Here is a 27,990-nt window from a genome sequence, read left to right on the forward strand (position 1 = left end):
GGGTTCAAATAAACTCGGTATTGTAACACATGATCTGCCCCAGGCCTTGAGAATTGTTTTGCGTTTGATAGGGAACAAACTAGCTGTAGAAACATACATTTTTTCTGAATCGTCGATCCCAACATACATTTTTTCTGAAGAAAAAATCTTTTGGCCGAAGCCAAAAAGAGGGTGACCCACTTTATAGCAAGAAAATAAAGAGGTTAAGAAATTATTACCTAGTCACAACACTTAAAATAGTGGTGGAGGAAGCATCATCTACAGATCGAACAATGTTAATGAAAAGTCTTTAGATTGAACATGTTAACAACCTTCTAACCCTACGCTTTGCAATCACCTTGGTCACATTTAAGTCTCTATTTAATTGGTCTATTCAGAACGTAAAAAAAAACGATAAAATCAGGAAAAGAGGACTCTTTTTTTCCTTCTCCCTTCCGTCCAATTTGAATCCATCAAAATAATTAATGTAACTTTTGTAACCTCACCGTCACTTTCTTTCCTAGAGCTCACAGACAATATGGCAATAAGGAACTGTTGGTTAAACATCAAAAATCCTGCCAAACTGGTAATTAAAGACATAAATAGCATTTTTATGTTGTAAAATAGTTTGTGGGATTATGACTGTCCATTATCACTTTCCCCTACCCATTAATGTTTCTTCTTCTTTTTTCCTACACAATGATGTTCTCACTTAATGACCATCATTGTGTTTCTATTATTATAGCTTTCTCCTTTAACACATTTGGATATAAATAGTCTTATGTGTTATAAAATTAATACACAGTGATATCTTCTCAACTCTTTCTTTCTCTTACTGTCTCCCTTTCTTATTTTGATAAGTTAATTTATTTTATAACATTTTGAACATTATTTTAATTGCGTAGATTTATCATATTTATAGCTTTTTGCTTCTGGGAATTAAAGGCAAGGTTGGTGGAGAATTAAATTAGTAGCTGTACAGTTGTAATAGTCTAGTGGATTGCATTGTCAACAAACCAGTTGGCAATCCATTGACTAGAAAACAACATTACATTTGATGAGTACTACTTCTTCTTCCGTCCCAATTTTTTGTCAAACTTTAACTAGATACAAAAGCTTAAGAAGTAAATAGAGATTTTTGAATCTTATGGTCTTAAACTTACTTCATAGAATATTGGAATTAAAAAACGTACTAAACATAGAAAGAGACCCTCTTTTTGAGATAGACCAAAATGGAAAGTAAAACACTTAAATTGAGACGTGGGAATTATTTTGTTTGGTTAGGAGAAAATGATTTTATAAGAAAAGTCAAATTGTGTTGGAGGTAGTACTTTATTCATGTGGTTCACCTTCTTGACTGTTTCATGGTTTCATATATTTTTGTCTAATAAAGAAAGAAATTAAAGAAACATAAAACTCAAGAGGAAAAAAGAAAGCAAAGAAACATAAAACTCAAGAGGAAAAAAATGGCTTATGCTGCTCTTTCTTCACTTATACATACACTGCAACAACTCCTTCAACCTAAATCACCTTTGATTTGTACTGAAAACACCTCTATACAACAACAACTTGTTGAATCTCTTTATCAAGATCTATGTGATGTTCAAGTTTTTCTTGAGAACACCACAATGGAAGTCAAAGATATTGAAGATGTCAAGGTTTTAGAAAAGAGGATCAAAGATGTAGTCTACAAAGCAGAAGATAGAATTGATTCAAGCTTGAGAAGCATCATTTTACTAGATAATGGAGACGAAATGGCTTATAAAGCCTTCAATGAAGAATTGCAACAAGTGGAAAAAGAAGTTTGTTTTCTCAAAAAAGAGGTGATGATGATCAAGTTTAACAAGCATATTGGATTTAGCAAATCACCAGAATCAGCAACAACTTTCCCTTCATCACGAAAAAGTACAATCGATGAAAAGACGGTTGTTGGGATGAAGGATGACTACAACACCATACTAAATTGCATCAATGCTCAAACAAAAGAGCTAATAGTCATATCAGTTGTTGGTATGGGTGGCATTGGTAAGACCACTCTTGCCAAAAAAGTTTTTGATGATTCAACGATTCGTTCTCAATTTGATAAACATGCATGGGTCACCATCTCTGGAGATTATGATAAGAGACGAATGCTTCTTGAAGTTGTGTATTTAATTACTGGAATCAATCAAGAAATGAGCAATGATAAGCTAGTAGAGATTGTGTACAGAGGTCTAAAGCGTAAAAGATTTCTAATTGTCATCGATGATCTTTGGAGTACTGAGGCTTGGGATCTAATGCGAAGAATATTTCCAAATGATAACAATAGAAGCCGAATTATATTAACCACTCGTCTCAAAAATGTTGCTGATTATGCTAGCTCCCCTGATTTTCCTCCTCATGATATGTCTTTTCTAAGTTTAGATGATAGTTGGAATCTATTTACCGAAAGATTATTCAGAGAAGATCCTTGTCCACCACAACTAGAAAAAGTAGGGAAGCGTATCATAAAACAATGTCAAGGATTACCTCTATCCATTATTGTCATTGCTGGACTTCTTGGCAACATAATACGGACACACGATAATTGGAAGAAAATTGAGGAAAATTTGAACTCATTCTTTGGTACGGCTTCAGAACAGTGTGAAGCAATTCTTTCTTTGAGCTACAATTGCTTGCCCCAATACTTGAAGGCATGTTTTCTCTATATAGGAAGTTTTCCTGAAGATATGGAGATTCGTGTTTCGAAGTTGATTAGCTCATGGATTGCTGAGCAATTCATAATGGCAAGAAGCAATAAAAGGTTAGAAGTGGTGGCAGAGGAGTATCTACAAGAGTTAAGTGATAGGTGTCTAATTTTGGTTGGTGGACGACGGGCTAATGGAAGGATCAGAACTTGTAAAATTCACGATCTTCTAAGGCAGCTGTGCATAAGAGAAGCTCAAATTGAAAATGTTGTGCATTTCACGAACAATTATGTCTCAGGTGGCATAAATGATCATCGTCGAGTGGTCATTCCATATCCTATTCAGGATTATTTTCGTGATCATCCAGAGCATAGGAATGGTAAGATTACAACCCGCAGCTTGATCTTTATGGGACGTAATTCTTATAGAGTTACTGGAATATATTACTGGCCAAATAGTATTTCAGATTTCAAGCTTCTTAAGGTGTTGGATGCACGTGAACTTCTCTATGATTTCTCTTATATAATAGCTCACCTTGTACATTTGAGATACGTTGATGCAAATATAGAGGATCCTTCTTCACTAGCCAAATTATTCAATCTACAAACCATAATTATTTATTCACGAAAGAAGAATGTGCAGCTCCCACCGGAGATTTGGACAATGTCCGAGATAAAACATGTGGATATTATAAATGTGGATATGCCTAATCCTCCTCTTGGAGAACAGCCTTTGTTTCTGAATAACTTGCAAACACTTTCTGCCAAATCCTCTGATGTTGTGTTGGAAATCTTGAGAAGAATTCCCAATCTGAATAAGTTAAAGATAAACGATGTACGAAGTACTGAGTGGAATGCTTTTCTTGATTGTCTCCTTGTTCTACAGGGGCTTGTGACACTAAATATACAAGCAGCAGCGTCACTCAATAGTCCATTCTTTCTCTCTAGAGATATTTTGTTGCCTAATCTCAACAAGTTGAGTTTAGATTCTACATTTTTTCCATGGGAAGTTATGGCAGTGTTGGCTAATTTACCAAATCTTGAGGTGCTCAAAGCAAGTAATGCATTCTGGGGAACAGATTGGAAACTGGATGAAGATGTTGTGTTTCCTAAATTAAATTGTCTAGCAGTTCGTCACGGAAATCTGGAAAGATGGGAAGCAATAAGTGATAATTTTCCGATGCTTGAGCAACTAAGCCTGTCTTTGTTGCCTTTCTTAGAGGAGATTCCCGAGAGTATTGGAGAAATAATGACGCTAAAATTAATCGTAATAGGAGGTTGCAATGCTGCAGTCATCACTAGTGCAAAGCAAATTCGACAAGATCAAGAAAGCTATGGTAACTATGAGCTTCAAGTTCGATTTGAGAGATATTGAAATTAGGTACGTTAAAGCACTCTTTGATTTTTAGCCAATTCTTAATATGTTCATTATGTGATTTTCTGTTTTCTTTGGTGACTCGAACCCACAACCTTAGTGTTGAAGGTTCACTGAGATTTTATCCTAGGTGCCTCAGTCAATTCTTTTTTTATATGTAGAGGCACTGGGGAAGGAAAGGATGATCAAAGATCTTCATTTTTTGGTTGTTTGTGGTGTTAACAGAGAGTAAATCACATGTAGCTGTATTTTGAATCTTTGATCCAAACAACTGATCTTTGAGAGTTTAAGCATGCTTTTATATATATATAGCCTTGAAAGTGAAATTAAATTTCTATAATTAGAACTTAGATTCATGTTCAACTTTATTTGTATTAAGAGGGATAAGACAATATCAGAAGTCAGAACAGAAAATAAGCACACTCTTGTTGAACTTTTATTGTGAAATTTATATTACAAATACCAATAGGAGGAGAGAAAAAAGGCTCTGATGACTTAATTTCAACATGTCCATCAAGCTGCCACACAGCCCAAAACTCAATTGGCTTTTTTCACAGATGTGAGTGAACCAGATGAGAAACTCACAGAATCATACTTTTGGAAAATGTAAGCCACAATCAAAGAAGCAGTTAGAGTAACAATATCTTTAGCAGCACATTGCTTGTTTGATTCAGTAGGTCTCCCAGTCTGTGGACCATTAGACCAAAACAAATAATTCAGCAATTCTTTCCCTTTTTCCTTTGTAAATCTCTCCAACACAAACTTTTCAGGTTCATCAAACACCTTTGGATCTTTCATCACTAATGGCTGATAACCACAAAGAAGTTCCCCTTTCTTGATTTCATAAACTGAATCATGTGAACTCAGCTTAAAATCTTTTCTTGCCCTTGCATATTGACTTGGCACTGGTGGGCTAAGCCTAAGTGATTCATAAACAAAAGACTGAACAAGTTCCATTTCTTTCACGCTTTCAAAACTCAAATTTTCTGAATTTACGCCAACTTTCTCTCTCACTTCTTTCCTTAGTTTCTCTTGCATCTCTGCATTTTTCTCATCTCCAAGATTTCCCAAAAGGGTTGGCAAGAAAATGGAAAAACCACCAAAAGCATTGAACCCAAGAATGAACAAAAGGTTATGAATGGCTTCTTGTTCTGTGAGCTGAAACTCTGTTTGTGCCCTGTTTAACACTTCCTTAGCTTCAGTTTTGACAAATTGAATGAGTTTTTCATAATTACCTTTGACAAGGAAAAAAGGGTATGAAAAAGAGTGAACAAAGATTTCTTCAAGGGGTTGAAGAACACCAATGCTAATAGTAGGTGCTAATTGAATAGCTAGCCATGAATCAAGAAAGATGTAGCCAGAATTGGCGATTTCCAGGGAGGCTGATGGATCAGCGCCGAGGAGAGTGAGGGAGAAGAAATTGAAGAGGAATTTTTGGAGTGTAGGAAGAAGAGAGGCTGAATTGGATTTTGAAAGATCTGCTTCAAAAGTTGTAAAAATTGCATCAAGCTCTTTAACCAGCGTAGGCACCCATGTTTTTGAGCTTCTTTTTAGGATGTCTAGTGAAAAGTTCTTAATCTGCAAATTAACATTCCACAAATTATATTTTGTGTAAGAATTTCTCATTCCATTTTCTCTATAACAAAAGAAGAAAAGCAATCAGAACAGAGGAGTCACTGATCAAGTTGCTAGTCAAGAATGTAGTCAAGTGCATGAATTGTTTTGCTATCATGCAGGGCTAAGGATGTGATGTACATAACATATATTGAGCCTAGTCTAGGTTGATCCGGTGATTAATTTTATGGTTCGAATCTGTAATGATGTGATCGTATATAAGTTATATTAAGATAAATTTAACTCGATGCATGAGCGTAAGCTTCAAAAATATTTAATTTATAATAGTAAAATTAGTATGTTAAATAGATTACGCTATGAAATTGTAGAAGATACTTTACACTTGTATAAAATTCAAAAGAAATAAAAGTATCAAGATTGTTTAACTACCCATACATAATGCATGTATACTTTTGTTCTAAATCGCCAAATTCTTTATTTATAGGAAGACATACTTTTATTATATAGTACCCCTTTGTTTTAAATTTGTTTGTCGTATTTTTTTTTAGTCTATTTTAAAAAATGTCTATTTTTCATATAATATATTTAAAGCCACAAGATTAAAAGATATTTTGATATATTCTACTTACTTAAATTCCATGTCAAATTAATACAAGGCAATAAAATTGAAACAGAGAGAGTCAATAATAATAGTTACTAAATGAATAAAATAAATGGTAAAGGGTCAAAATACCCTCGAACTATTTGAAATAGACCACATATACCCTTCATTTATTTTTGGTCTGAAATATATCCTCACCATTACCAAAGGAGACTACTGATATCCCTCCACTTAACGATTGGCCATTTAAGCTGATGTAGCAGTGCCACATGAAAAAGAATATCCACATGGACAGCCATGTCAGTCTCTCTCTCTCATCCTCTTTAGTTCAGGGGTATTTTTGACACTATTTTATAATTTTTAATTTTTTTTCTAAATTTTCTACACCACCACATTTTTTTTCTGAATTTTCTAAGTTTTAAAAGTTACTTTTTGGGATTTTTACACCCAATGATCCCCCCTCCCACACCCCAGCACCCCCTCCAAAATTTTTGATTTTTAACCACTCAAAATTTTAATTTTTATAATTTTTTATAAAAAATAAATTAAATATGAAGCAGAATGAAATTGTTTTTACCTCATGACCCCGTCTCTACGATCGACACCTCACCATCCCTCCAAAACAAGTGTTGAAAAGTTTTCTTTTTTGATTCTCTCCACCCCCAACCCTGCACACACCCCTGATCCCTCCCAAATTTTTTATTTCATATTTAATTAATTTTATAAAAAAATTATAAAAATTGAAAGTTAGCGTGGCGTGATTAAATTTTTTTTTTTTTGAGGGGGTTGGTGGGGGGAGGGGGTCATAGGGATGGGTGGTGGATATGGGATCGTGTAGAAAATCTAGTAAAAAATTAAAAACTTTGTGGGGGCGGGGGCGGGGGCGGGGGAGTGGGTTGAGGCGATAGTGGTGGGAGGACGGGGAGTATATGAATAAATTCTCACAATTGGCGTACTAATTAATAGCTTGAGCTACACAATTAAATTTTGAAATTAGGGACCGATGATTTTGCATGTCACCAGATACAGAAAATCCAAGAAAAATTTAAAACTATAAAAGAGGGGAGTGTTGAGGGTATGTGGTGGTGTAGAAAATTCAAAAAAATTATAATTAACAATTACAAGAAAAATATTAGTTGGTGGAGGGAGGGTGTATGTGGTTGTGTAGAAAATTTTAAAAAATAATTAAAAATAAAAAAAAAGTCAAAAATACTACTGAATTAAAAAAAAAGACGAAGAGAGGTTGACACGACCATGTGGATATTTTTTACATGTGACATTGCTACATCAGCTTAAATAGTCAATCATTAAGTGAAGGGGTATTAGTAATCTCCTCTGATAATAGCAAGGATATATTTGAAATCAAAAATAAATAAAAAATATATATGATATATTTGAAATAGTTCAAAAATATTTTAATCCTTTTCCGTAAAATAAAACTTAAAACACAAGATATTCTTAGACAAGTGCTGGTCCTATCAAGGCATAAGCTAGCCACACGAGTCAAATCATGCACAAGTAGCAGTTTTGTTTTTTTAAAACATTAGACATATTCACGTTCTTGAAAAAAATGAAGAATTTTTTTTTTATCTAAATACATATTTTATTTTATTATAATTTTTTTAAAAAATATTATTTAAAAAAAATAATCAAAAATCACCTTTCGAATTATCACTCTCTCTTGCTGATACATCCTATCCTCCTCTAGGATACATCCTTCTCCTCTAGGATACCTTTCTCCCTTATATATTCAAATGTTCTATCCCCTCTGATGCATCTATATCCCCTCTCTGATATATCCCTCTCCTCTAGGATACCTTCCTCCCTTATATATTCAAATGTCTTATCCCTTCTGATACATCTCTATCCCCTCTCTAATACATTCCTAAATGTCATATCCCCTCTGATTTATCTCTATCCCCTTTCTGATAGATCTCTCTCTTCTCGAATATATCCATTTCTTATCTATTCAAATGTCTGCTCATGTATCCGAAAGTCCAGTGATATAATTAAAATAATAAAAAATAAAAAAATAATATAATTAGCTTTTAACACTATAAAATTTATATAAATTATGCTAAAAAAATCTCCTAGTGATATAAGGTGGATATTTTCACATTAATAGCAGCCATGTGTAAAATGTGGATGCCTAGACAGGTTGTTTCAATGAAATGTCAACTCACTTGTCATCTACTCCCCAATAATGTCTGAGGACATATTTAAGATAGATCACCAGACAAATTTGTGAGTTGGCCCAATAAACAATATGCACATGATCCTGTGGTCGATGTAATTTAATAACTACTAAAATGAAAGTGATTTCTCCTAGAGTTACAAAAACAAGGCTTACCCAACTCAGAACCATCGAGGATTATGGTGGATGGCTAAAAAAAAATTACTTTTAATTGGTGATTTTGAATTTGAGCTCTAATCTTGATATGAGCGTTGAGAATAGAAAAATCTTGATAGAAAACGCTTCTCCAATTTTATATGGTGTGAATCTAATATGAAAGTCTGAAAATGGGTAAACATCTGGTGGGAACCAATTCAGACCCCACATTGTAGAATTATACTGAGTTTGTTGTTGTTATTGTATCTGGTGGGAACCAAAAAAACTACCCTAATCCAAACTTTGCATTTAGATTGGCCAATTCAAAAGCTTAATAACTTGCCAAGATTAGGGGTGTCAAATAGGAGGGTTGGATTGAATTTAGAATGATCAAATAGACAGAGCTAATAAATGACCGTCTAATAAATGCCCCAATCAATGAAATGAGTTAAAAAATGGATCATAACTCAACTTATCTAATTTGTACCAAATTTTAATTTGTTTGTTCTTTTATAATTTTTTAAGTATCTAAACTATTTTTTCTTTATTATAAATATATATAACAAGAACAACAACAACAACAACAACAACAACAAACCCAGTATAGTCCCACCATGTGGGGTATGGGGAGGGTAGTGTGTACGCAGACCTAACCCCCACCTTGAAAGGTAGGACGGCTGTTTCCGAAAGACCCTCGGCTTAAGAGAGAAGAACAAGGGAGGAGAAACAAGAAAAACAAGGAAAACAAAGAAAACAAGACATAGGTCAGTAGAACCAAGCATATAGAAAACAATATAAAAATATGAATAATGAGAGCGATAAAGTCAGGGTAGGAAAGATCGGGGATAAAGGAGCATTAACTACTATAGATAAAATAGGATACCCAAAGTAAACTGGGCCAACAAATATAAGCAGTAATCCCATGTAAAAATCAAATGTTAATAAACAAATGAGCTCAACTACGACTACTATGGAGAAAAAATAGGCCACCTAGCGCACTATCTTAGTCTGAATCCTCCACAGCCTCCTATCTAAGGTCATGTCCTCAGTGACCTGCAATTGTGCTATATCATGTCTAATCACCTCTTCCCAATACTTCTTCGGCCTCCCTTTGCCCCTCCTGAAACCGTCCATAGCCAACTTCTCGCACCTCCGCACTGGAGCATTTGTGTCTTTCATCTTCACATGCCCAAACCATCTCAGTCTCACTTTCCGCATCTTGTCCTCTACCGATGCCACTCCCACCTTGTCTCAGATATCTTCATTCCTAATTCTATCCATCCTAGTGTGCCCACACATCCACCGCAGCATTCACATTTCCGCAACTTTCATCTTCTGAACATGAAGTTTCTTGATTGGCCAACACTCCGCCCCGTACAATAGAATCGGTCTAACCACCACTTTGTAGAACTTGCCTTTGAATTTTGGTGGCACTTTCTTGTCACACAGCACTCCGGAGGCGAGCCTCTATTTCATCCACCCTGCACCGATTCGGTGTGAAACATCGTCGTCGATATCCCCATCTTCCTGTATAATAGACCCAAGGTACTTGAAGCTTCTTTTCTTTTGAATGGCCTAGGTACCAAGCCTCACTTCCCCGTCAGCCTCACGCGGCAGGCCACTGAAACTGCACTCCAAGTATTCTGTCTTGGTCCTACTCAATTTAAATCCTTTAGACTCCAACGTCTGTCTCCAGCCCTCTAGCTTGTCGTTAACTCCGTTGTGAGTCTCGTCAATCAGGACTATGTCATCCACGAACAACATACACCAAGGCACCTCACCTTGTATTTGTCTTGTCAATTGATCCATCACCAGGGCGAATATGAACGGGCTAAGAGTCGATCCCTGGTGCAACCCCATCATAACAGGAAAGTTCTCCGAGTCCCCTCCTACCGTCCTTACCCTGGTCTTAGCTCCATCATACATGTCTTTAATCGCTTTAATGTACGCCACAGGTATACATTTCGCCTCCAAGCATCTCCATAGGACCTCTGTTGGAACTTTGTCATAGGCCTTTTCTAGGTCAATGAATATCATGTGTAAGTCCTTTTTTCGCTCCCTATACTGCTCCACCAATCTCCTTACAATATAAATGGCTTCTGTAGTCGAGCGCCCCGGCATGAATCCAAACTGATTCTCTGAAATAGACACACTACTCCTCACCCTCATTTCCATCACCCTTTCCCACACTTTTATAGTGTGACTTAGCAGCTTGATACCTCTATAGTTGGTGCAGCTTTGAATGTCTCCCTTGTTCTTGTACACGGAAATGATTATACTCCACCTCCATTCTTACGGCACCTTCGATGTCCTGAAAATGACATTAAACAGCCCAGTCAGCCACTCCAATCCTACCCTACCTGCATTCTTCCAAAATTTCCTAGGGATCTCATCAGGTCCGATCGTTTTTCCCCTCCTCATCCTACGAACAGCTCCCTTAACCTCCTCAACCTTTATTCTCCTACAATACCCAAAGTCGCGACACCTATCCAAGTGCTCCAAGTCTCCCAACATAAAGTCTCTGTCCCCTCCTTCGTTCAAGAGTTCGTGAAAGTATGACTGTCATCTCTGTCTAATGCGGGATTCCTGTACCAGTACTTGACCATCCTCGTCCTTGATGAACTTCACTTAATCCAAGTCGCGTGCCTTCCTCTCTCTCGCCTTGGCAAGCTTAAATAGCTTTTTATCCCCGCCTTTGTCCTCTAGTTCTGCATAAAGGCGTTCAAATGCTGCCGTTTTAGCCACCGAAACTGCCATCTTCGCCTCCTTATTCGCCATCTTATACTTTTTCCTGTTCGTTCGCTTCTCTTCATCATCCTTGCTATCTACCAACTTTACCTAAGCCTGCTTCTTTGCTTCTACCTTTCCCTGGACTTCTCCATTCCACCACTAATCCCCTTGGTGCCCACCATGGCGGCCTCGTGAGACCCCCAGCACCTCTCTAGCTGTTTCCCTAATGCAGCTGGCCGTCCTATCCCAAATACTGCTCGCATCCCCCCTACTATCCCACGCCCCCATAGCCATCAGCTTCTCCCTCATCTCTAGGGAACTGGACGGAGTCAAACGACCCCACCTAATCCTCGATCGGTCATCCACGACCCTCTTCTTCTTCTTCCTTCTTATCTCCAAGTCCATGACCAATAATTTATGTTGGGTCGTAAGATTCTCACTTGGTATGACCTTGCAGTCCTTACAGAGGCTCTTATCATCTTTTCTAAGGAGCCAGAAGTCTATTTGCGTTGCCGCCCTCGAGCTACGAAAGGTTACCAAGTGCTCCTCCTTCTTTGGGAAACTCGAGTTGGTCACCCTTAAACCAAAAGCTTTTGCGAAATCCAGGAGTGAGGCTCCTCCACTATTCCTGCACCCGAAGCCAAATCCTCCATGCACCTCGTCATAGCTCGTCGAAACAGACCCAATGTGCCCATTGAAATCTCCTCCTATGAATAGCTTCTCAGTATATAATATATCAAAATAAAAAAAATATCTTATAAAATTTATTTTGACAAGGTTTTTATGAATCAATTGTGTTAGATATCAATTCAAATTTTGGGTAGATTAAAATGGATTGACCAAAATTAACTGAGCTAATTAATGTGCGGATTATTTGACCCACCCAAACATAAACAGATTAAAAGGATCATATTTTCATTGACCAATTTTGCCAACCCAACCAAGACATTTTTTCAATTATTATCAGTTGTGATTAGGTTGAGATATTGTATACCTCCTCCTAGCCACTAATAAAAGGGAAAGGGCAACTCTTAAACTGAAGGAACAAGCCAAAATATACATTACTAATAAATAGTAGGCATTTGTTGGCTATAGAAAAGATGTGAAACGTAATGGGCCAAACTGTCGCTGTACCTATATACATGCCAAAATGACGGTAAAGGATTACATAAATCTCGTTAAGAATTAATTATATTTTATTTTTATTTTTTTAAAATTATAAAAAAATTCTTAAATTTGATGAAATTCGAATATATTTTAAAATATATTGATAAATCACATAAAATGATGTATTCGAGAATAGGAGAGATTAGAGATTTTTGTAATTTTTTTAAATGATAAAAAAATTTAAAAAATATGATAAAATAAATTATATATTTAGATAATGATAATGGTCCTTCATCGATAAACGTTCATTCCGAGCCACAAAAGGAAAAAAAAACAAATTATAACTTCCTTCTCTTTTCGTTATTATAATGAAATGCAAAAGATCAGAATTCTAAATTACTTTTATAATGATAACAATTTTTATCTTATGTGAAATTTATGTAAATATATTAAAATTATATATAGGAATAATATGAGCGAAGAAATTTGGTAAGATTATATAAAAATTGAATTCTTTCTTTTTTTTTGGATAGTTTTCACAATTTGTAGGATTATCATGTTTATGAAGAAAAAAAATACAACTTAAGAGATTCAAATTGCATATTCAAAGTCCAAATAAAACTTTAACTTTATATAAATTTAATTTCATAATATAATTTTGTATCGCATGTTCAAACGAGTCCTAAGTCATGCAGATTGAGAGGAAGACAGCGAATTTTATTTAAAAATTTATAAATCTGATATCTAAATTTATAGGCATATTTTAAAAGTGCGTTCAGGAACAAGGGGTGTACTATAGAAACGATGTGAAAGACTGAAAGGAGTTATTTTCAATGTCATGACTAGTAAAATGTTGACACCTGGACTAATATTTTCAAATATTTGATTGTCGCTTGGTTCATAAAGATAAGATCTCACGATTATATTTAAAATCAAATTTATATTTTATTTAATTAAAGATATAATTAAATTCAGAAAAAATTTATACCTCAAAATTGATATTATTTTATCTCATCTGAACGATGAAATAAATTAATCTCAAAATCATAATCTCAAGACTATAATTTCGACTTCTAGATAAATTTGTTTGTGAACCAATCGACTTGGAGTATCGAAGTCAATTGCCATATCGTTCCATTCATGACTGGTCTTTCTACATATACATATGAAATGATATGTTTGGATATAAGTATGTATTTTTACGCACATTTAAAGATTGTTTTTTTTCATTTTAATTTATACATGACCAATAAAATCCTATTTTCTTTCATATTGTAGGACAAAATGTAAAAGGAATGAGTTATTACACTAACTTACAAGAACTGTTGTTTTTATATCTTCTTTTTAATTCTTAAAATATCTTTCACATTTAAATTTTTTAAAAATATTTATCAAATTCTTATTATTAAATAAGAGATAAGTGTCAAAAACACAAATAAATTATTCCTCTTTTTTGAGTTTCATACCTAAACTATTGGGAATGTGAGTTTCATACCTAAACTATCACTTCTCAGTTTGAAAACACAGCTCAGTGGTGTGTGTAATACACTCTCTCTACTTTTTCTACTCTCTCTATTTTTTTAATTTTTTTATCACATGGCTAAAATATTTTATATTGATAAAAATTAAATAAACTATTAATATTAGTTAAAAGTTAAAACTACAGTATTTCTATCCCCAAAAAAGAAATTATTTTTTTTAAAAAGTTTAAAATATTTTTCTCACTCATGTGTACGTATCTAACACAAAACGAGAAAAAAATTGAAAGCGGAAAGTTAGGTGTGGTGAGATAGAATTTTTTTTAAAATATATATATAAAAATAATATTATTTAAATTATTATTTGAAGGGGGGAGGGAAGATGAAGTAAGAAAAAATTAAAAAAACTTTCTTTAAAAAATAAAAATAAAACAAAAAAAATGTGGGGGAGAGGGGGAGGGAGAGTATGGTGAGAAAAAGTGGTGGATTGGGTGATAAAAATATTTTATATTTTATTTTATATTTTTTTTTAGGGTAGGAGAGTAATACTTTAATATTTAATTTAAATTAATTATAAGAATTTATTTAATTTTTGTCTAGGTGAAATACTTTTTTATGTGGAGTATAATGTGACAAATATTTTAAAATGAAAAAGAGAGCGTAGTGCACACACTATGATAAAAATATAATCAAAGAAAGATGTATGTTTCTCGAACTAAAAAGTGATAGTTTATTTGTGTTTTTATCAATTATCTCATTAAATAACAAAATTGTGAAAATAAAAATAAAAAATGATCAAATATACGCCTCTATTTATATCTATTTGCTAAATTTATCCATAATTATACTATAAGATCAAATATACACTTGTCATTACCAAAATATTCAAAAAGCGCCTCTTATTTGGATGGAATCCCCAAATCAACCATAATAACACCATTCAATTTAAATTTATCCATTTTGAATGAATCCTCAAGTCACAAATTTTTCCTTGTAAAAACATTTAGCCTACAGTCGAGGAAATTATAATTTATTTTTGTCACAGAAGCTTTAGTCCCCATTTAAATTATCTAATCATTCATAATACTAGGACTCTCAACTACCAAAAGGGAAACAACTTTTTGGGCTTTGGAATGGATTTGGAATATGCCAAGCCACGATTTTACTCAAGGGGATTCAGAAATATCATATAAATTTAAATTTGTGATCTAAATTAATTTTTAAACGCGGATCACTTTATTAGAATCTTTATTTTTATCATAGAGATTATATTTTATCATAGAGATTAAATAATTTATATATAAATTTTAAAATTTAATTTTTGAGATTCAATTTAACCCCCTTTCTTTAAGTTAACCCACCTTGAGCACGAGGGTTAAAACTTAAAACACTTAATTTTTGGTATGAATTCGAGTAGATTCTTCAAATTCTTTTTTGAACAAAATGAGCCTTTAAACATAAAAATAATAAAATTTGAAAGGAATATATAGTATGTGAAAAAAATTGAAAATGATATTTGGAGATGGAAGTCGTGTTCAGACATGAATACAATTTTTTTGTCAGTGATTTGAAGTGAAACTTTTGAATATATCTTTTTTCCGAATTTCGAAATTCAACTTCCAGAAAATTGTAATAATTCTATGTCCAAACAATTTTCACGGCTAAAAGGAGAAAAAATAAAGAGGGAGATGAAAAAGTGTATGTATGTATGTTTGTATGTACCTGGGTATGTTTAGGTTCAGAAGTATCGAGATAGGCACAAACACGCATATCCCCAGTATAAACAACACTAGGCATGAAATCCCCAACAAGCACATTAGCTTTCTCTACAATCTCCATATCAAACAGATGCGAAAACGATTTCACATCCAGAACCGCAACCACATTCGGATTCACACCGCCGAAAAACGGAAAACAGGGCGGCACGTTCGTTCTGAAAACCGTGCTCTTGTGCTGTTCCATTCTCTTGCTGAAGAAATTTTCGGGTTTTTGGAACCAGAAATAGTCTAATCGATCGACGATCGGACCTAATAATGGCAAGCCGTAGCTTCCCGGAATTGTACGGACGGGCAGAGAAACCGGCGTCGGAGTTGATAGAGGAGCAGAGCTCATTATCGGTATCATTTTTCAATTTCCAAAAGGGAATGGGATTGCACGTTTATGTCTTTGCCGTGTAACGTCTGCTACTTCAGAAATATCATAGCGCAGCGCCAATTTAGGCGTGTGGTAAGTAGGAAAATATTTTTTTCAAAAATAATATGTATTTGATAAATAAATAAAAATATATTATTTTAAAAATATTTATATGAAATCTAATAAAATACTATAAGTGTGAAAAGGAGATTATAAATTTAAAACGTTATTTATAAAAATATATTTTGTTTGCTTTCGTTAGGAGAGATATTTTTCTTTTTTTTCAAAAAATGTATTTCTCCATAGCGCCACACCCTATATTACATATTTATCATGTGTTGTTTTTTTGTAGTGCCCTGCTACTTTTCCCAATATATCTAAAGGGGTCTAAAAGTCAAAGAGTTTTAGGATTAAAAATACTTAAGGGGCTTTGGCCATAAAATTTATGAGCATTTGAGAAATTGAAAAAAAATATATATTTAATTATAAATATAAATTGAAGTTATTTTTGAATTTAATGAGTAGTTTTGAGGGTAAAAGTAAAAACATTTAGAAAAAAGTTCAAAATGTCATGGCCAAAACCTCAACTTCAACCTGAAATATTGATCAATTCCAAGTTTGTGGTTTAATTTTTATAAAAAATCAAACTTGACCCGCAAGTTCATATTTTACAAAAAAAAAATAATATAAAATACCTATAATTTTAAATTTACAAAAAAAAAAAAACTCATATAATTGACATGAAGAGACTGTTTGTACAATGTGAGAGGACCTTATTAAAGAATAACTAGTTACTATTGTTGGTGATTTATTGGACAAGAAGATCTTTATCAAATTATGGATATTTAAAAGTTGGTAATAGCATGAAATCGCATTATAAAATAAACATGCAGATATGTGATTTATTAATGCGACACCTTATGATACTTTGATACCTTCTTATAAACTATGATTTGCTCATTTAGTAAGATTGTATAATAGTTGTAGAAGTTTTGATAGATTTCATAAATTATGAAATTCGTGTTTATGAAAATAAATATAACTTTTAAAATTCAAATCGTATATTCAAACAAAATTTCATCTTTCAAATCAACTTGATTTCAAAGTCAAGTCCAAACATCTACTTAACATGATTATGAATTTGGGTAGAGAATGTTCAAATTTTTTAAAATAAAATTTCATATATTTTGAAAATTATAAAAAAAAAATCACTACAAATCAACCTAATTAAATAACTAATGGTTCAAAATATTTTTTAAAAATTATTTAACTCCTCAAACAGTAATATCTTCGCCTCAAATGGGACGGAGTGAGTATAATTTACAACTCCCTCTTTTTTGTTTGGATGGCTGTTACTTTTATTTTATTATATATTGTATCATCAAATGCATAGTAAGGTAATGAGCAATGATGAATTTGGTGTGATTGGGTCCTTAGCTTATTTTATTATATTATTTTTATTAATTGCCGTTTAATATTAGATTTTGAAAAATAATTTAGAAATAAGTAATTAATATTAAAGGTAAAATGTTAAAAAAAAAATAATATATATATATATATATATATTTTAATATATTAAAAATGATAAGTAAAAATGAAAATTTATTTTTAAAATGACGAACCAGGAAAAATGGATGGAATGGGTGATATATAATCACAACTTTCAAAGATGGTAGGGAGACCTGCTTCTTTTGTGTTCAAATTTCAATACAATGTGCAAAAATTTGCAAATTTTTTTCGGTTCAAACTCTAGACTAATGTGCATTTAAATTCAGTTTTTTTTAGTCAAATCTCAGTACACTTTATCATGAAGTTCAGTTTGTTTGTTTGTTTTTTGCTCAAAAGTTCATGCTAGCTATTGGAGAAGAAAAAAGAGAGGATAAAAAGAAGCAACAAAATAATGTCCAATTTAATGTAATTTGTTTATAAGATGTGAATAAAACTTTAATTTTAATTTCAAATATTTAAAATCGTAAATTCTTTAAAAAGTAGAATTTCAAATTTCAAGTTGTAATTTTAATTTTTTTTTTAAATGTAAAGCTTGATTTATAAATTTATATTTTACCAAAAAAAAAAGACTGTTTGACTTGAATAGATTGTTCATATCATTTGAAAAGATTATATTAAGAATAGTTAGTTATTCCTGTTATTTAAGACATTTAATTTATATATTCATCCAAAATTTCAAGTTCAATTTCAAACCAATCTAATGTTCAAACGGGCCTTGGACGAATTAATTTGGATTTTATCGAATTGATCGATTATGTAATAGTTGTTGTACAAAGGGGCGGAGCCACATTGTGGTTAGGGGATTCGGATGATTTTCGGCAAAAAATTATACTATTTATATATGATTAAAATAATTTTTTATATATAAATAATAAATGTCGAACCCCCTTCAAAGAGTTTATGTGTCTATTTCTTTTAGATTTTAAACGCTCTTATTAAAAATTCTGACTTCGCCATGGATCGGACATATTACACTTCTCATTATGGATTTGACTCAATCCACACCTTACACTTCGAGATCAGCAAGATTTGTCGATTGCAATTATTGGGGTGTGTGTCATGTGTCTCACTGCACTGAATTATTGCACAAATCACAATCATATGCATGTGGTTAAGAATTTACTAAAATATTAAGATTCACTATTAAATTAAGAAATGTAGAAAATTTCATTAGAAAATTCGATATTTTTTCCTTTTTTGTTTTCACACAGCTCAAGGTCTTGAAATCATGCATATATAACTGATTGACTTAATACAAGTTTTACTTAGTACTATATTAACTTTTTTAATTTGTCATTAAATTTTATTTAGATATTTACATTAATGTTTATTTTAATTGAGCACTTGAACATATATACTTTTGGTCTAAATTTTGAAAAATCTTTTGTATGTGTTCTCAAACTTCTATAGTAGACAAGTTAATGACATTTAATATACCATCTTCTTTAATTATATACATCGGTCTCAATTGAAATACACTTAAGATTTTATAGTTTATTGAGACTAATATTTATTATTAAAAGAAGTAACATATTTTAAGTGGTTAACTTAAATACGAAATAAGCACTTGAGAAATGTATGGGGCTAAATGCATGGCTTCATCAACGGTTTGTAATATTTGCTAGTGATTCTTGCTCTATTTGGGCCTATAAAAAATTATATCAAAAGATCAACAAAAATTTATCTGATTTTGCCACATCTACATTGAAAAGATTCGGTTATCTATATTTTATTTAGACTAAATTTCCATGTTGATGCTAATTAGCAAAATGAAAGGAAAATTAAAAAATGTCTCTACGTGACAAGCTGGAAGGTACTATTTAGCAAAAGATTGAAAATTGACAACAATTCTAAAGCTAACGGTTGACAATATCTAATAATTTACACGAATTAACTAACCTATAAAGCAATACAGAAGAAGGGATCCATAAGCAGCATTTGCAATGCTTGAATGGCCAATCTACAAGTGATATACATTACAGTAGAAAACAAAAACATGAAAAGATGACTTAGGCCACAGCATTAGGGAGACCGTTATTGTGAGTTTCGAGCTGTATACTGAGATCATCCAAGCTGAGACAACCTTGTATCTGTAATCCATGTTCATTTGCAAGATGCAACAAGCAAATAAAGCATAGATGAGGAGATATAGCATCAACCGATGCTGATGCTCTGCATTCGTTTGGAAAAGCAGCCAAGATGTGCTTGAAAGATACACCTTCTTCCTGCACATTATAATGTGAATCATTCAGGATATAGATGTCTGATAAACAAGCTAAAAAGTAAATGGATAAAACCCCGTCGATTAGAATGTCATGCTGGTCAATGATAAGAGAACAACCCTGGAGGAACTGCTTAACAAAAGGAGTCTTGAATCACATCTATTAAATAAGATAAGCTAAAGAAATTGTTAGAAAGTCAGACAATTTAGTAGTTCATTTATAATCTCGCATTAATGACTATGCAGTTATATTCATTTGCTTTACACCTTCCCACGCTTCTGAGGGATTTAAGCCGGATCCTGGGGGTAAATCAAGTATGTAAATTTTCTAGATATTTGACCAATCAAAATTTAGGCCTTAGCAGACTTTCTTACTATTTGCTTTAACACACCTTTTATTATTTAAATGATATACAAGTCGATCTAATATCGGATGCTAAATCGATTGCTGCCATATAAAATGTAATCATTTAGTTTCAAACTACATATCCAACTAAGATAAACGAATATCCACTTGTCAACTATATTATACTACAGAAAGAGGGGGGAAAAAAGATGAATCATTTACTCATCTCCTTACAACTTTTTTCACTAGATAACTTAAGAAGAGCAAAAATGTTAAATGTTGAACTTTATGATCCCTGGTAAATACTAAGTAGGCATTTGAACATGATTTGATTTGAGATTATAAAAAAAGTAATATTTGAAATTGAAGTTGAAAAAAGGTATTTGGAAGTTAGAAGTTTTGTTTGGGCATGAAAACAAGTTGTGAGCCAATTTGATAAACAAACAGTTACTTGAAATAATCTCCACATATTATTTTAAATTTTGGAACCAAAATCTATGGAAAAAATAAAATAAAATAATACTCTCCGTATCATTTGATGTGGCATCAACACTCGGCACGGTGATAACTGAGAAGAACAAATTCTAAATTATGTTGTATATTAGAGGATATTCTACATGGGATAAATGCATAAAATCACTACCAGTGAAGTAAGAAGTTTGAACTTACCTCAACTGATGTTTGATTCAATTGGTCCCAAAGTGTTTCCTTAAGCACTTGAACATCTACTTGTTTGGATGTTTTATCATACTGGACTTCAATCTTGTTTACCTGTTAATTCAGAAAAGGTCACTAGACGTTTCAGTTTGCTTCAAAAGAAGCCTTCATCATGCAAATTCTACACAGAGGAACAAACGTAATTTCTCCTAGCAACTGCAAAGAAAGATTTCTGTTGGAATTAAGTTTCCATTAAGCAAGCAAAATAAATATTTGACATTTTTCCTCCCACATATTAAGTGACAGATAACACAATTTGAAGTTTCTTCTCTTACGTTTGCCTAAAAAAATAAAGGAACTAATACTCATTAGTTCTGCAAAAGTACTCAATGAAGTATATTTTCTTTTCAACATAAACAATGACTCATTACAGATAGTACCAAACATCCACAAGAAAAAAGAAAGAAAGAAAGAAAGAAAGAAAGAAAGAAAGAAAGAAACAGGTACAGCAAGACATTAAAAGAACAGCTAAAGTTGCAGAATTCTTAGAAGTAGAAACCAGTGACAGGGTTTTTGAAGTGCCTGGTACTCATAAGATAATATTTGGTAGTAACTAGTTTAGTACAAGTTGATAAAATGTTTAGATCATAGTTCTGCAGGAGATCTCACTCAATCTGTATAAATCATACTTGATCAATTATTGGCCTAAGCATTGAAAGTTACACTTGGAGGAATCTAGATTGCAGAACCACAAACATAAATAGTCAAGATTTGAGAACAGGAACAAACCTGGCGGGGTTGAGAGACAAGTGTACTTGATTCCTCCACATCACTAAATGCGTTGCCATCATCAAAAGCCCCAGGATATCCACCATCATCATCCCAAGATGGCATAGCTCCAAAATCTTCATTTTGTTGACCAGCTTCATCTAACCAAAGAACCAGCCAACTCAAGTCACATAATAACAATTGTTTCATCTGTCACAATAAGTAACACTCCTATTTCTTATGAAAACTAGTAAATATACAGCAACAAGAGTACGCTATTACGATAGGCAGTAGAAGACAGAACCTATGAAATAGTCGAGAATCCAATAGAGAGCATTCATATATAGGGAAGTAGGGTTTACAAAAGACATCATTGCAAGCACACTTCTAGATCCAACTCAAAAGCAGATAAAATCATTTAAAGCATTTAATTGTCAGTTTTGCTAAGCCACACTAGTGTCACTGCTCTAGTAGACAAGATGACCTAGCAAAAAATATATTTGAATCAAAATTCAACATTTGCAGTTAAAAATCAACCACAAAAACAGAATCTTTTTTTTGATGACCTAAAAATCAACTGCAAAAACAGAATCTATCACTCATAAATGTTATACATTTCCATAATTATGTCAAAGTACAAAGTTTTAACAGTTGATGGCCATCAAAATTATCTCACCTGGGATTTGCTTTCCTCTCCTTGCAAGGCACTAAGGCAAGAGAATACAGGCAATCAGAATGTATTTTTAAGGTAGTAAGCAAATTACAAACTCATCAAAGTGACTAGAGTTACCGTGACATTGGGTCGGAGAAACAGTTTCACAAGATTCTCAGGTTGATAATGACAATCTTCTGGAAGTAATCTGTTACACGGTGTTCTATTTGCTGGAAGAAGTAGTAACTTGAGATTCTTTGGAGGAGCAAAGACATGCGATAGATCAGTGTCCAATGCTTTTGTGAAATCAATTTCAGGTTCTGCTTTTCTGTTCTTCGTTTTCTTAGTCTTTACTGGTGATCCATCTTCATTGGAAGGCTCCTCTGAGACTGTGAATGTTGATGAGACATCAAACACCAAAGAAACTTCAAACTGCTACAGATTTCTCCCATGACTGGAGAGAAGAGGATTGGAAAAGTTAAAGTTCCTTCCAGAAGTCCTAAGGAAGCTTACCTTTCACCTTCCGATACTTCCAATGATCAGGACCAGCCCAGGAATTATGCTTTGAAGAAAATCCTAAACTTAAAAACAAGTAGCCATCAACTCTCTCAGATCTGTCATCATCCTCAGCATCAGGAAAAGTAAATGGCTGGCTGTCCTGCAAGACAAAGCACAAAGAAATACAAAATTTCAATGCTCTCTTTTCAAGGGCCTCAATTAAAATTAGTGTTGAAGGCGACAATAAATAAGTGTGTGACACCTCCTGTTGGTTTGATGAAATTTGATCAACATCGTGAGGGCCTTGTTCCGACAAACCTATTCCATCATCATGATCCATCGGCCAGGCTCCACAATTGTCAAATGCATCAACATCCACATCTAGGCCAAACGATTCAGAATTTTGTTCTGGTGGAATCTGGTCAGAAAAATCTGTTTCAGCTAGCTCCGGCATCTCTCCATTCATCTCTCCACTAAATTGACAAATTATATGCCTCAGACTGGGTGATATCTCGTCCTTCTTCGGCATATTCAACAACATTTCTTCAACACAATCTATACCAATAGAAAAGGTTTATAACAATCAATTGATAGTAGTTCACATCCAAAGAAGCTTCCAGCATCTAAATGGAAAAAGAACCCAAAACCACATATAATTCCAAAGCCACAAACCTTTAGCAAAAGATATATCAATGGAATCTGTTCTATCATGCCGAATTGCTTCTGGTACTGACTTCCCAGGTATCTCGAACGAATCAAAAAGGACATGGCATTTACCATAGATTCCTAGGTTATTCAACAAAAGACCCTTCGCACCACCTTCATCAAACTGAGCTGATGTCTGATGATACAGAGGATCTACAGCAAAAGCGGCTGCAAAATAGACAATTTAACCGTTTACAAAGTGTAAAGGATAAACTCAGATGAAGAGGCAAGTATCAAAGATAAGAAGCATGTATACCATCAAATTTCTTCACATTGAGAGAATCAAATGATGACTCCAGTGTTGATAAAGGTGATAACTGCAATTGCCACTCAAATTAGTTTAGGAACAGGAACTTATTCTGTATTTGTTATCTCTTAGAGAGAGGAAGAGTTAAACCTTTCTATCTTGCTCTTTTCTGATACGGCCTTCCTCCTGGTCATTTTCAGCATTGGCATCCTCTACAACAGGATCTGGCATACAAGAAAAATATCAAAGAGGCAGAAGTATTAATACATTAAGTGTGTGTGCAGCTCAGAAAACAGTCAGCACACACCCAAGAAGAAGCAAATAGGAAGAGGGGAGAGTAAACAAGGTTCAGAAATATTTGGAATCATAAAATAATTAGATTCAAAAAAGAAAAAGATAAAGAGTCATTCCAATATTTTGAATCTCTTGGCTTGATAAAGCACGGAATTTTAAAATAAAAAATAAAAGAGGAAACAAATTCTGATAGACAGCGTATTCTTCGGGGATGATTCAAACTAGAAAGAGACGTAATTATGGATCAAATGTCTAAATGAAATTATTTTGAAGATAACAAACACAACACCACAACAATTAAGTTTAAAGAAAGCTCACAATGGCATATAATTGTTTTGACAAGGCATTACCTTGCTAGAAATCGAACAAAGAGTTCATTGTTTACACAAATCAAAACCTACCTTGTTCATTTGCATTACCAACACGATTGATTCCTCCAAGAACTTTATATGCCTCTGAATGTACTGAGTCCACCCTCATTGAATAAATCTTAACTCCAGCCTCAAGAGTACAACTTGCCTAAAATCATGAAATCACAAGTAGCAACAAATATGTAAGTATAGGATGTTTGTGACTGCAACATCAGAATGAGCTATGATTTTAAGGTTAGCACGGTTTGCATTTTCTATGTTACACGTGCAACGGGATGACATCATATTCATTGATCTTTTATTGTTCGTGTAGGAGATTCAAGGGAGCATTGTAGAAACATATTTAAGCCTACATTCATACATAAGTTTGAAGGTTTAAACCCAACCCCATGAGTTTCCAATGATATCATCAAGAGACTATGCTTCATAAACATTGCTTAATTGGTTCATGAATTAAGAGGAAGATCAATCTGAAACAAAGTCTCCAACGTAAACAAGCTTCAAGAAAATTCTAAAACAGTTAAACGCTGATGAATATCAGTAACCAGAAATTTAAATTTTAAAAAAAAAATAGTGTCTGCCATAAGATAAAAAAATTACCTTCTGGAAGTTGGTCTCGGAATCATTCTCTTGTTCAACTTTAACTATTTCGCAGAGATGATCAATTAGACCGAGCTCCCAAGTATTCTTCTGATTAATTTTCTGTATCCAATAGTAGTTCCAAATTAATTCAAAATCTCACCAACAGCACTATAAAATCAAATTAATATTCACATATAAGAAACTTTAAACCAAGTGAAAACCAGCAGAAATGATACATTTTCACTGGCGAGTTTGATGCAATTCTGGAAGAGTTCGAGAATCTGCTCCTTGTCAAGACAAGGATCTGCAGATGGAGGAGGCGCGACAGGGATAGGCTTGCGACGGATGACGGCAGCACGGGCGGCGCGTGCTTGAGCACGTTCAAGCTTGTCGTCATTGGAGCCCAAGACGAATTTCGTCGGAGAAAATGGGCCTTTCAGTTTGGAATTAGGGCTTAGGATTTCGGCCATTACTGTCGTCAATTTATAGATCTAGTAGACTTGCACGTCACGGAAAGTGAACCGGAGTATTGGTACGTGCGCCGGTTTCCGGTGGGAGAGGGGCGTGAAAATGGGAGCTTCTGGTTGTCGTTCAGATTGGGAAAGTGATTTGTGTTTTCCCACCTTTTTGAATTTTGAATTTGGGACGCTGGCAGGAAAGCAATTTGCTCTCCTTTTTTTTTTTTTTTCAAAAGAGTGTCATATTATTAATGCTTGTAGGGCATTTATCATATTATATCAAAAATTTTGATACAGTAATTTTGATATTATGGTATATGGTATATTTTTAAATTTTTTTGCTATTCGATACGTTATTTGATATTTAAAATTAATATATCGAAATACTAAATACCGAAATATATAGTTATATAAATAGCATATATATATTATTAAAATACTAACAAATATGCAACCTCATATTAGTATAAACTATATGTTTAAAAGTTTAAACTTTGACTACTCTCTTTGGTTAAAATGTATATTAAATGTAATTGATTAAGAAAAGGAGTTGTTTGTACTTTCTTTTGAATGTATATATTTCTACATGTGTAATTTGTTAGTATGATTCAATTGAGATTTATTTTTGAATTGTTGAAGTCTTAATACTCTATTATACTAGTATATATTAGTCAAAATTGAACAAACTATGATTACTGATTTACGATACCGCAAAATACTGAAATAGAACTTCAAACTACCAAATCATACCGAATTAAATTGGTATGATAAATGGTATAATAGTTTTAAAACCTGAATTTTGAAATTACCGTATCGAAGTTTCAAATACCATACAATACCGTACCATGCCCAACCCTAAACTTGGTGCACATATTTGTACTTCAACTGTTAGGGGGTCATTTGGTTTGAATACAAGTTATGATGAGATTAGTTATGATGGATAAGTTATGTTGGGATTAGTTATGATGGATAAGTTATGTTAAGATTATTTTTATTGAAAGTTTGGTTTGTTGTATTCAAAATAATATACATTGCATAAATTTTAAGAATAGGTTGTTTGTTTACAAAAATACTTTCACTTTATCTAGTTTTTTATATTTTCTTTGCAAGCTTTAATTATTCATTCTAAAACTAAAATTTCCATTTTATTTAACTTAAATATTTTTATTTATGCATTTCTATGATAGTGTCATGTGTTTTTATCATCTTATTTAACTTAAAAATAAAATTTTCTTAAAAATAAAACGTTCATCTTATTTAGCTTTAAATAAAATTTTCATCTTAAGTTGTTAAAAATTATGTTAATATATATGAATGTAAAAGAGGTGTATAAAATAGAGTTTAAGGGAGTATTTTTGCTATTTTACCTTGAAAACCATTGATTTTATACATTGCAGCATAAGAAAGGTCAGTAGGAGCACTTTTCGCACAAGAAAATATTGAAGGAAAAGAAAATGCCCTGAATTACTTGAGTAAGATGATGACACAAAACGATATCAAATATTCACCTATTGAGAAGTTATGTGTGGCACTCGTATTCTCGATTCAGAAGATGAAGCCTTACTTTCAAGCTCATATTGTACAACTTGTCTCTAAAGCGAATCCTATCAAGTTTGTCATGTCCAAGTCTGTCTTAAGTGATCGACTGGTAAGGTGGTACCTCCAATTTCAACAATTTGAAATTGTGTATATATCTCAGAAGGCAGTAAAAGGACAAGTGCTAGCAGATTTCTTGGCCAATCACCTAATTTCGAATGATTGGGAGTTATCTGATGAATTGCCTGACGAAGACGCAATGCTAGTGAAAATTCAGCCACCTTGGAATGTATTTTGATGGTGGTGCACATCGTGAAAGAGCCGGTGCTGAAGTGGTATTTGTCACTTTCCATGGAGAAGTTTTGTCATACTCCTTCACTCTAACACAACACTGCTCCAATAATGTTGCTGAATATCAAGCACTCTTACTTGGGTTTGAAATTGTTGTTGATATGAAACAATTGCAACTACAAGTTTTTGGAGATTCCAAGTTGGTGATAAATCAAGTCTTGAATAATTATGAAGTAAAGAAGCCTGAGTTACTCCCATACTGCAATTATGCTCAAAAGATGATAGGATGGCTTGGAGAGGTGACTATTTAACATGTCCCTAGAAAGAAAAATAAGAAGGCTGATGCATTGGCAGCTTTAGCTTCTGCATTAGTATCGCCTGATGAAATGCAAATTGTGGTTTGCCAAAGATGGATAACTCCGCCTCCAGATGAGCATGAAGAAGAATTTTGACAAGTTATCACCACTTCGAAGGCTGAAATTGAAGATTGGCGACAACCAATAATAGATTACTTGTGTTATGGAATATTGCTAGAAAATCTTTGAAGAAGGATAGAAATCCGACGACGAGCCCCTCATTTTTTTAGTATAAAAATACACTTTACAGGCGGTCGTTCGATGGAGTTCTTTTACGATGTGTGGGGGCAGATGAATCTACTCAAGCTATGCAAGAAACACATTCTGGAGTATGTGGAGCGCATCAATCTGGGCCAAAACTTTATTTTCACATAAAAAAGATGGGATATTACTGGCAAACCATAGTGAAAGATTGTCTGAATTTCGTTCGAAGATGTAAAGCTTGCCAATTTCATGCGAATTTTATACATCAACCTTCAGAAGTATTGCACCCAACTATTGCCTCATGGCTATTTGAAGCTTAGGGT

General features: G+C 33.3%; 3 protein-coding genes across 3 annotated transcripts; 1 reads left to right on the plus strand and 2 right to left on the minus strand.

Annotated features, from left to right (window-relative positions):
• Positions 1-1,287: 1,287 nt before the first annotated feature.
• On the plus strand, positions 1,288-4,491 carry LOC129891840 (putative late blight resistance protein homolog R1A-4). Its single transcript, XM_055967321.1, has 2 exons — positions 1,288-4,025; positions 4,181-4,491. Exon 1 carries the CDS (start codon positions 1,446-1,448, stop codon positions 4,017-4,019), a length of 2,574 nt encoding a protein of 857 aa, XP_055823296.1. The 5' UTR covers positions 1,288-1,445; the 3' UTR covers positions 4,020-4,025; positions 4,181-4,491.
• On the minus strand, positions 4,421-16,081 carry LOC129891841 (fatty acid hydroperoxide lyase, chloroplastic). The gene is made up of 2 exons (XM_055967322.1): positions 15,562-16,081; positions 4,421-5,597 (listed from the first exon to the last, which is right to left on the minus strand). The coding sequence occupies exons 1-2, from the start codon at positions 15,961-15,963 to the stop codon at positions 4,557-4,559; spliced, it is 1,443 nt and encodes a 480-aa protein (XP_055823297.1). The 5' UTR covers positions 15,964-16,081; the 3' UTR covers positions 4,421-4,556.
• Positions 16,082-19,280: 3,199 nt separating this feature from the next.
• Positions 19,281-25,499, minus strand: LOC129893073 (condensin complex subunit 2). The gene is made up of 13 exons (XM_055968565.1): positions 25,059-25,499; positions 24,841-24,942; positions 24,271-24,388; positions 23,726-23,799; positions 23,585-23,645; positions 23,296-23,496; positions 22,886-23,178; positions 22,639-22,783; positions 22,264-22,514; positions 22,150-22,180; positions 21,495-21,634; positions 20,718-20,819; positions 19,281-19,706 (listed from the first exon to the last, which is right to left on the minus strand). The coding sequence occupies exons 1-13, from the start codon at positions 25,290-25,292 to the stop codon at positions 19,491-19,493; spliced, it is 1,968 nt and encodes a 655-aa protein (XP_055824540.1). The 5' UTR covers positions 25,293-25,499; the 3' UTR covers positions 19,281-19,490.
• Between the last annotated feature and the right edge of the window lie 2,491 nt (positions 25,500-27,990).

Source organism: Solanum dulcamara, chromosome 6 (assembly GCF_947179165.1).
Source record: "Solanum dulcamara chromosome 6, daSolDulc1.2, whole genome shotgun sequence".
Lineage (NCBI taxonomy): Eukaryota > Viridiplantae > Streptophyta > Magnoliopsida > Solanales > Solanaceae > Solanum > Solanum dulcamara.

Coding starts and splice junctions, on each gene's coding strand:
- LOC129891841 (XM_055967322.1), bottom strand. CDS start 15,963: ATGATACCGATAATGAGCTCTGCTCCTCTATCAACTCCGACGCCGGTT. Junction 5,598..15,561: donor CTGAACCTAAACATACCCAG/GTACATACAAAC, acceptor GTTAATTTGCAG/ATTAAGAACTTTTCACTAGA.
- LOC129891840 (XM_055967321.1), top strand. CDS start 1,446: ATGGCTTATGCTGCTCTTTCTTCACTTATACATACACTGCAACAACTC.
- LOC129893073 (XM_055968565.1), bottom strand. CDS start 25,292: ATGGCCGAAATCCTAAGCCCTAATTCCAAACTGAAAGGCCCATTTTCT. Junction 24,943..25,058: donor TCAAACTCGCCAGTGAAAAT/GTATCATTTCTG, acceptor TATTGGATACAG/AAAATTAATCAGAAGAATAC. Junction 22,784..22,885: donor TTTCATCAAACCAACAGGAG/GTGTCACACACT, acceptor TTTGTCTTGCAG/GACAGCCAGCCATTTACTTT.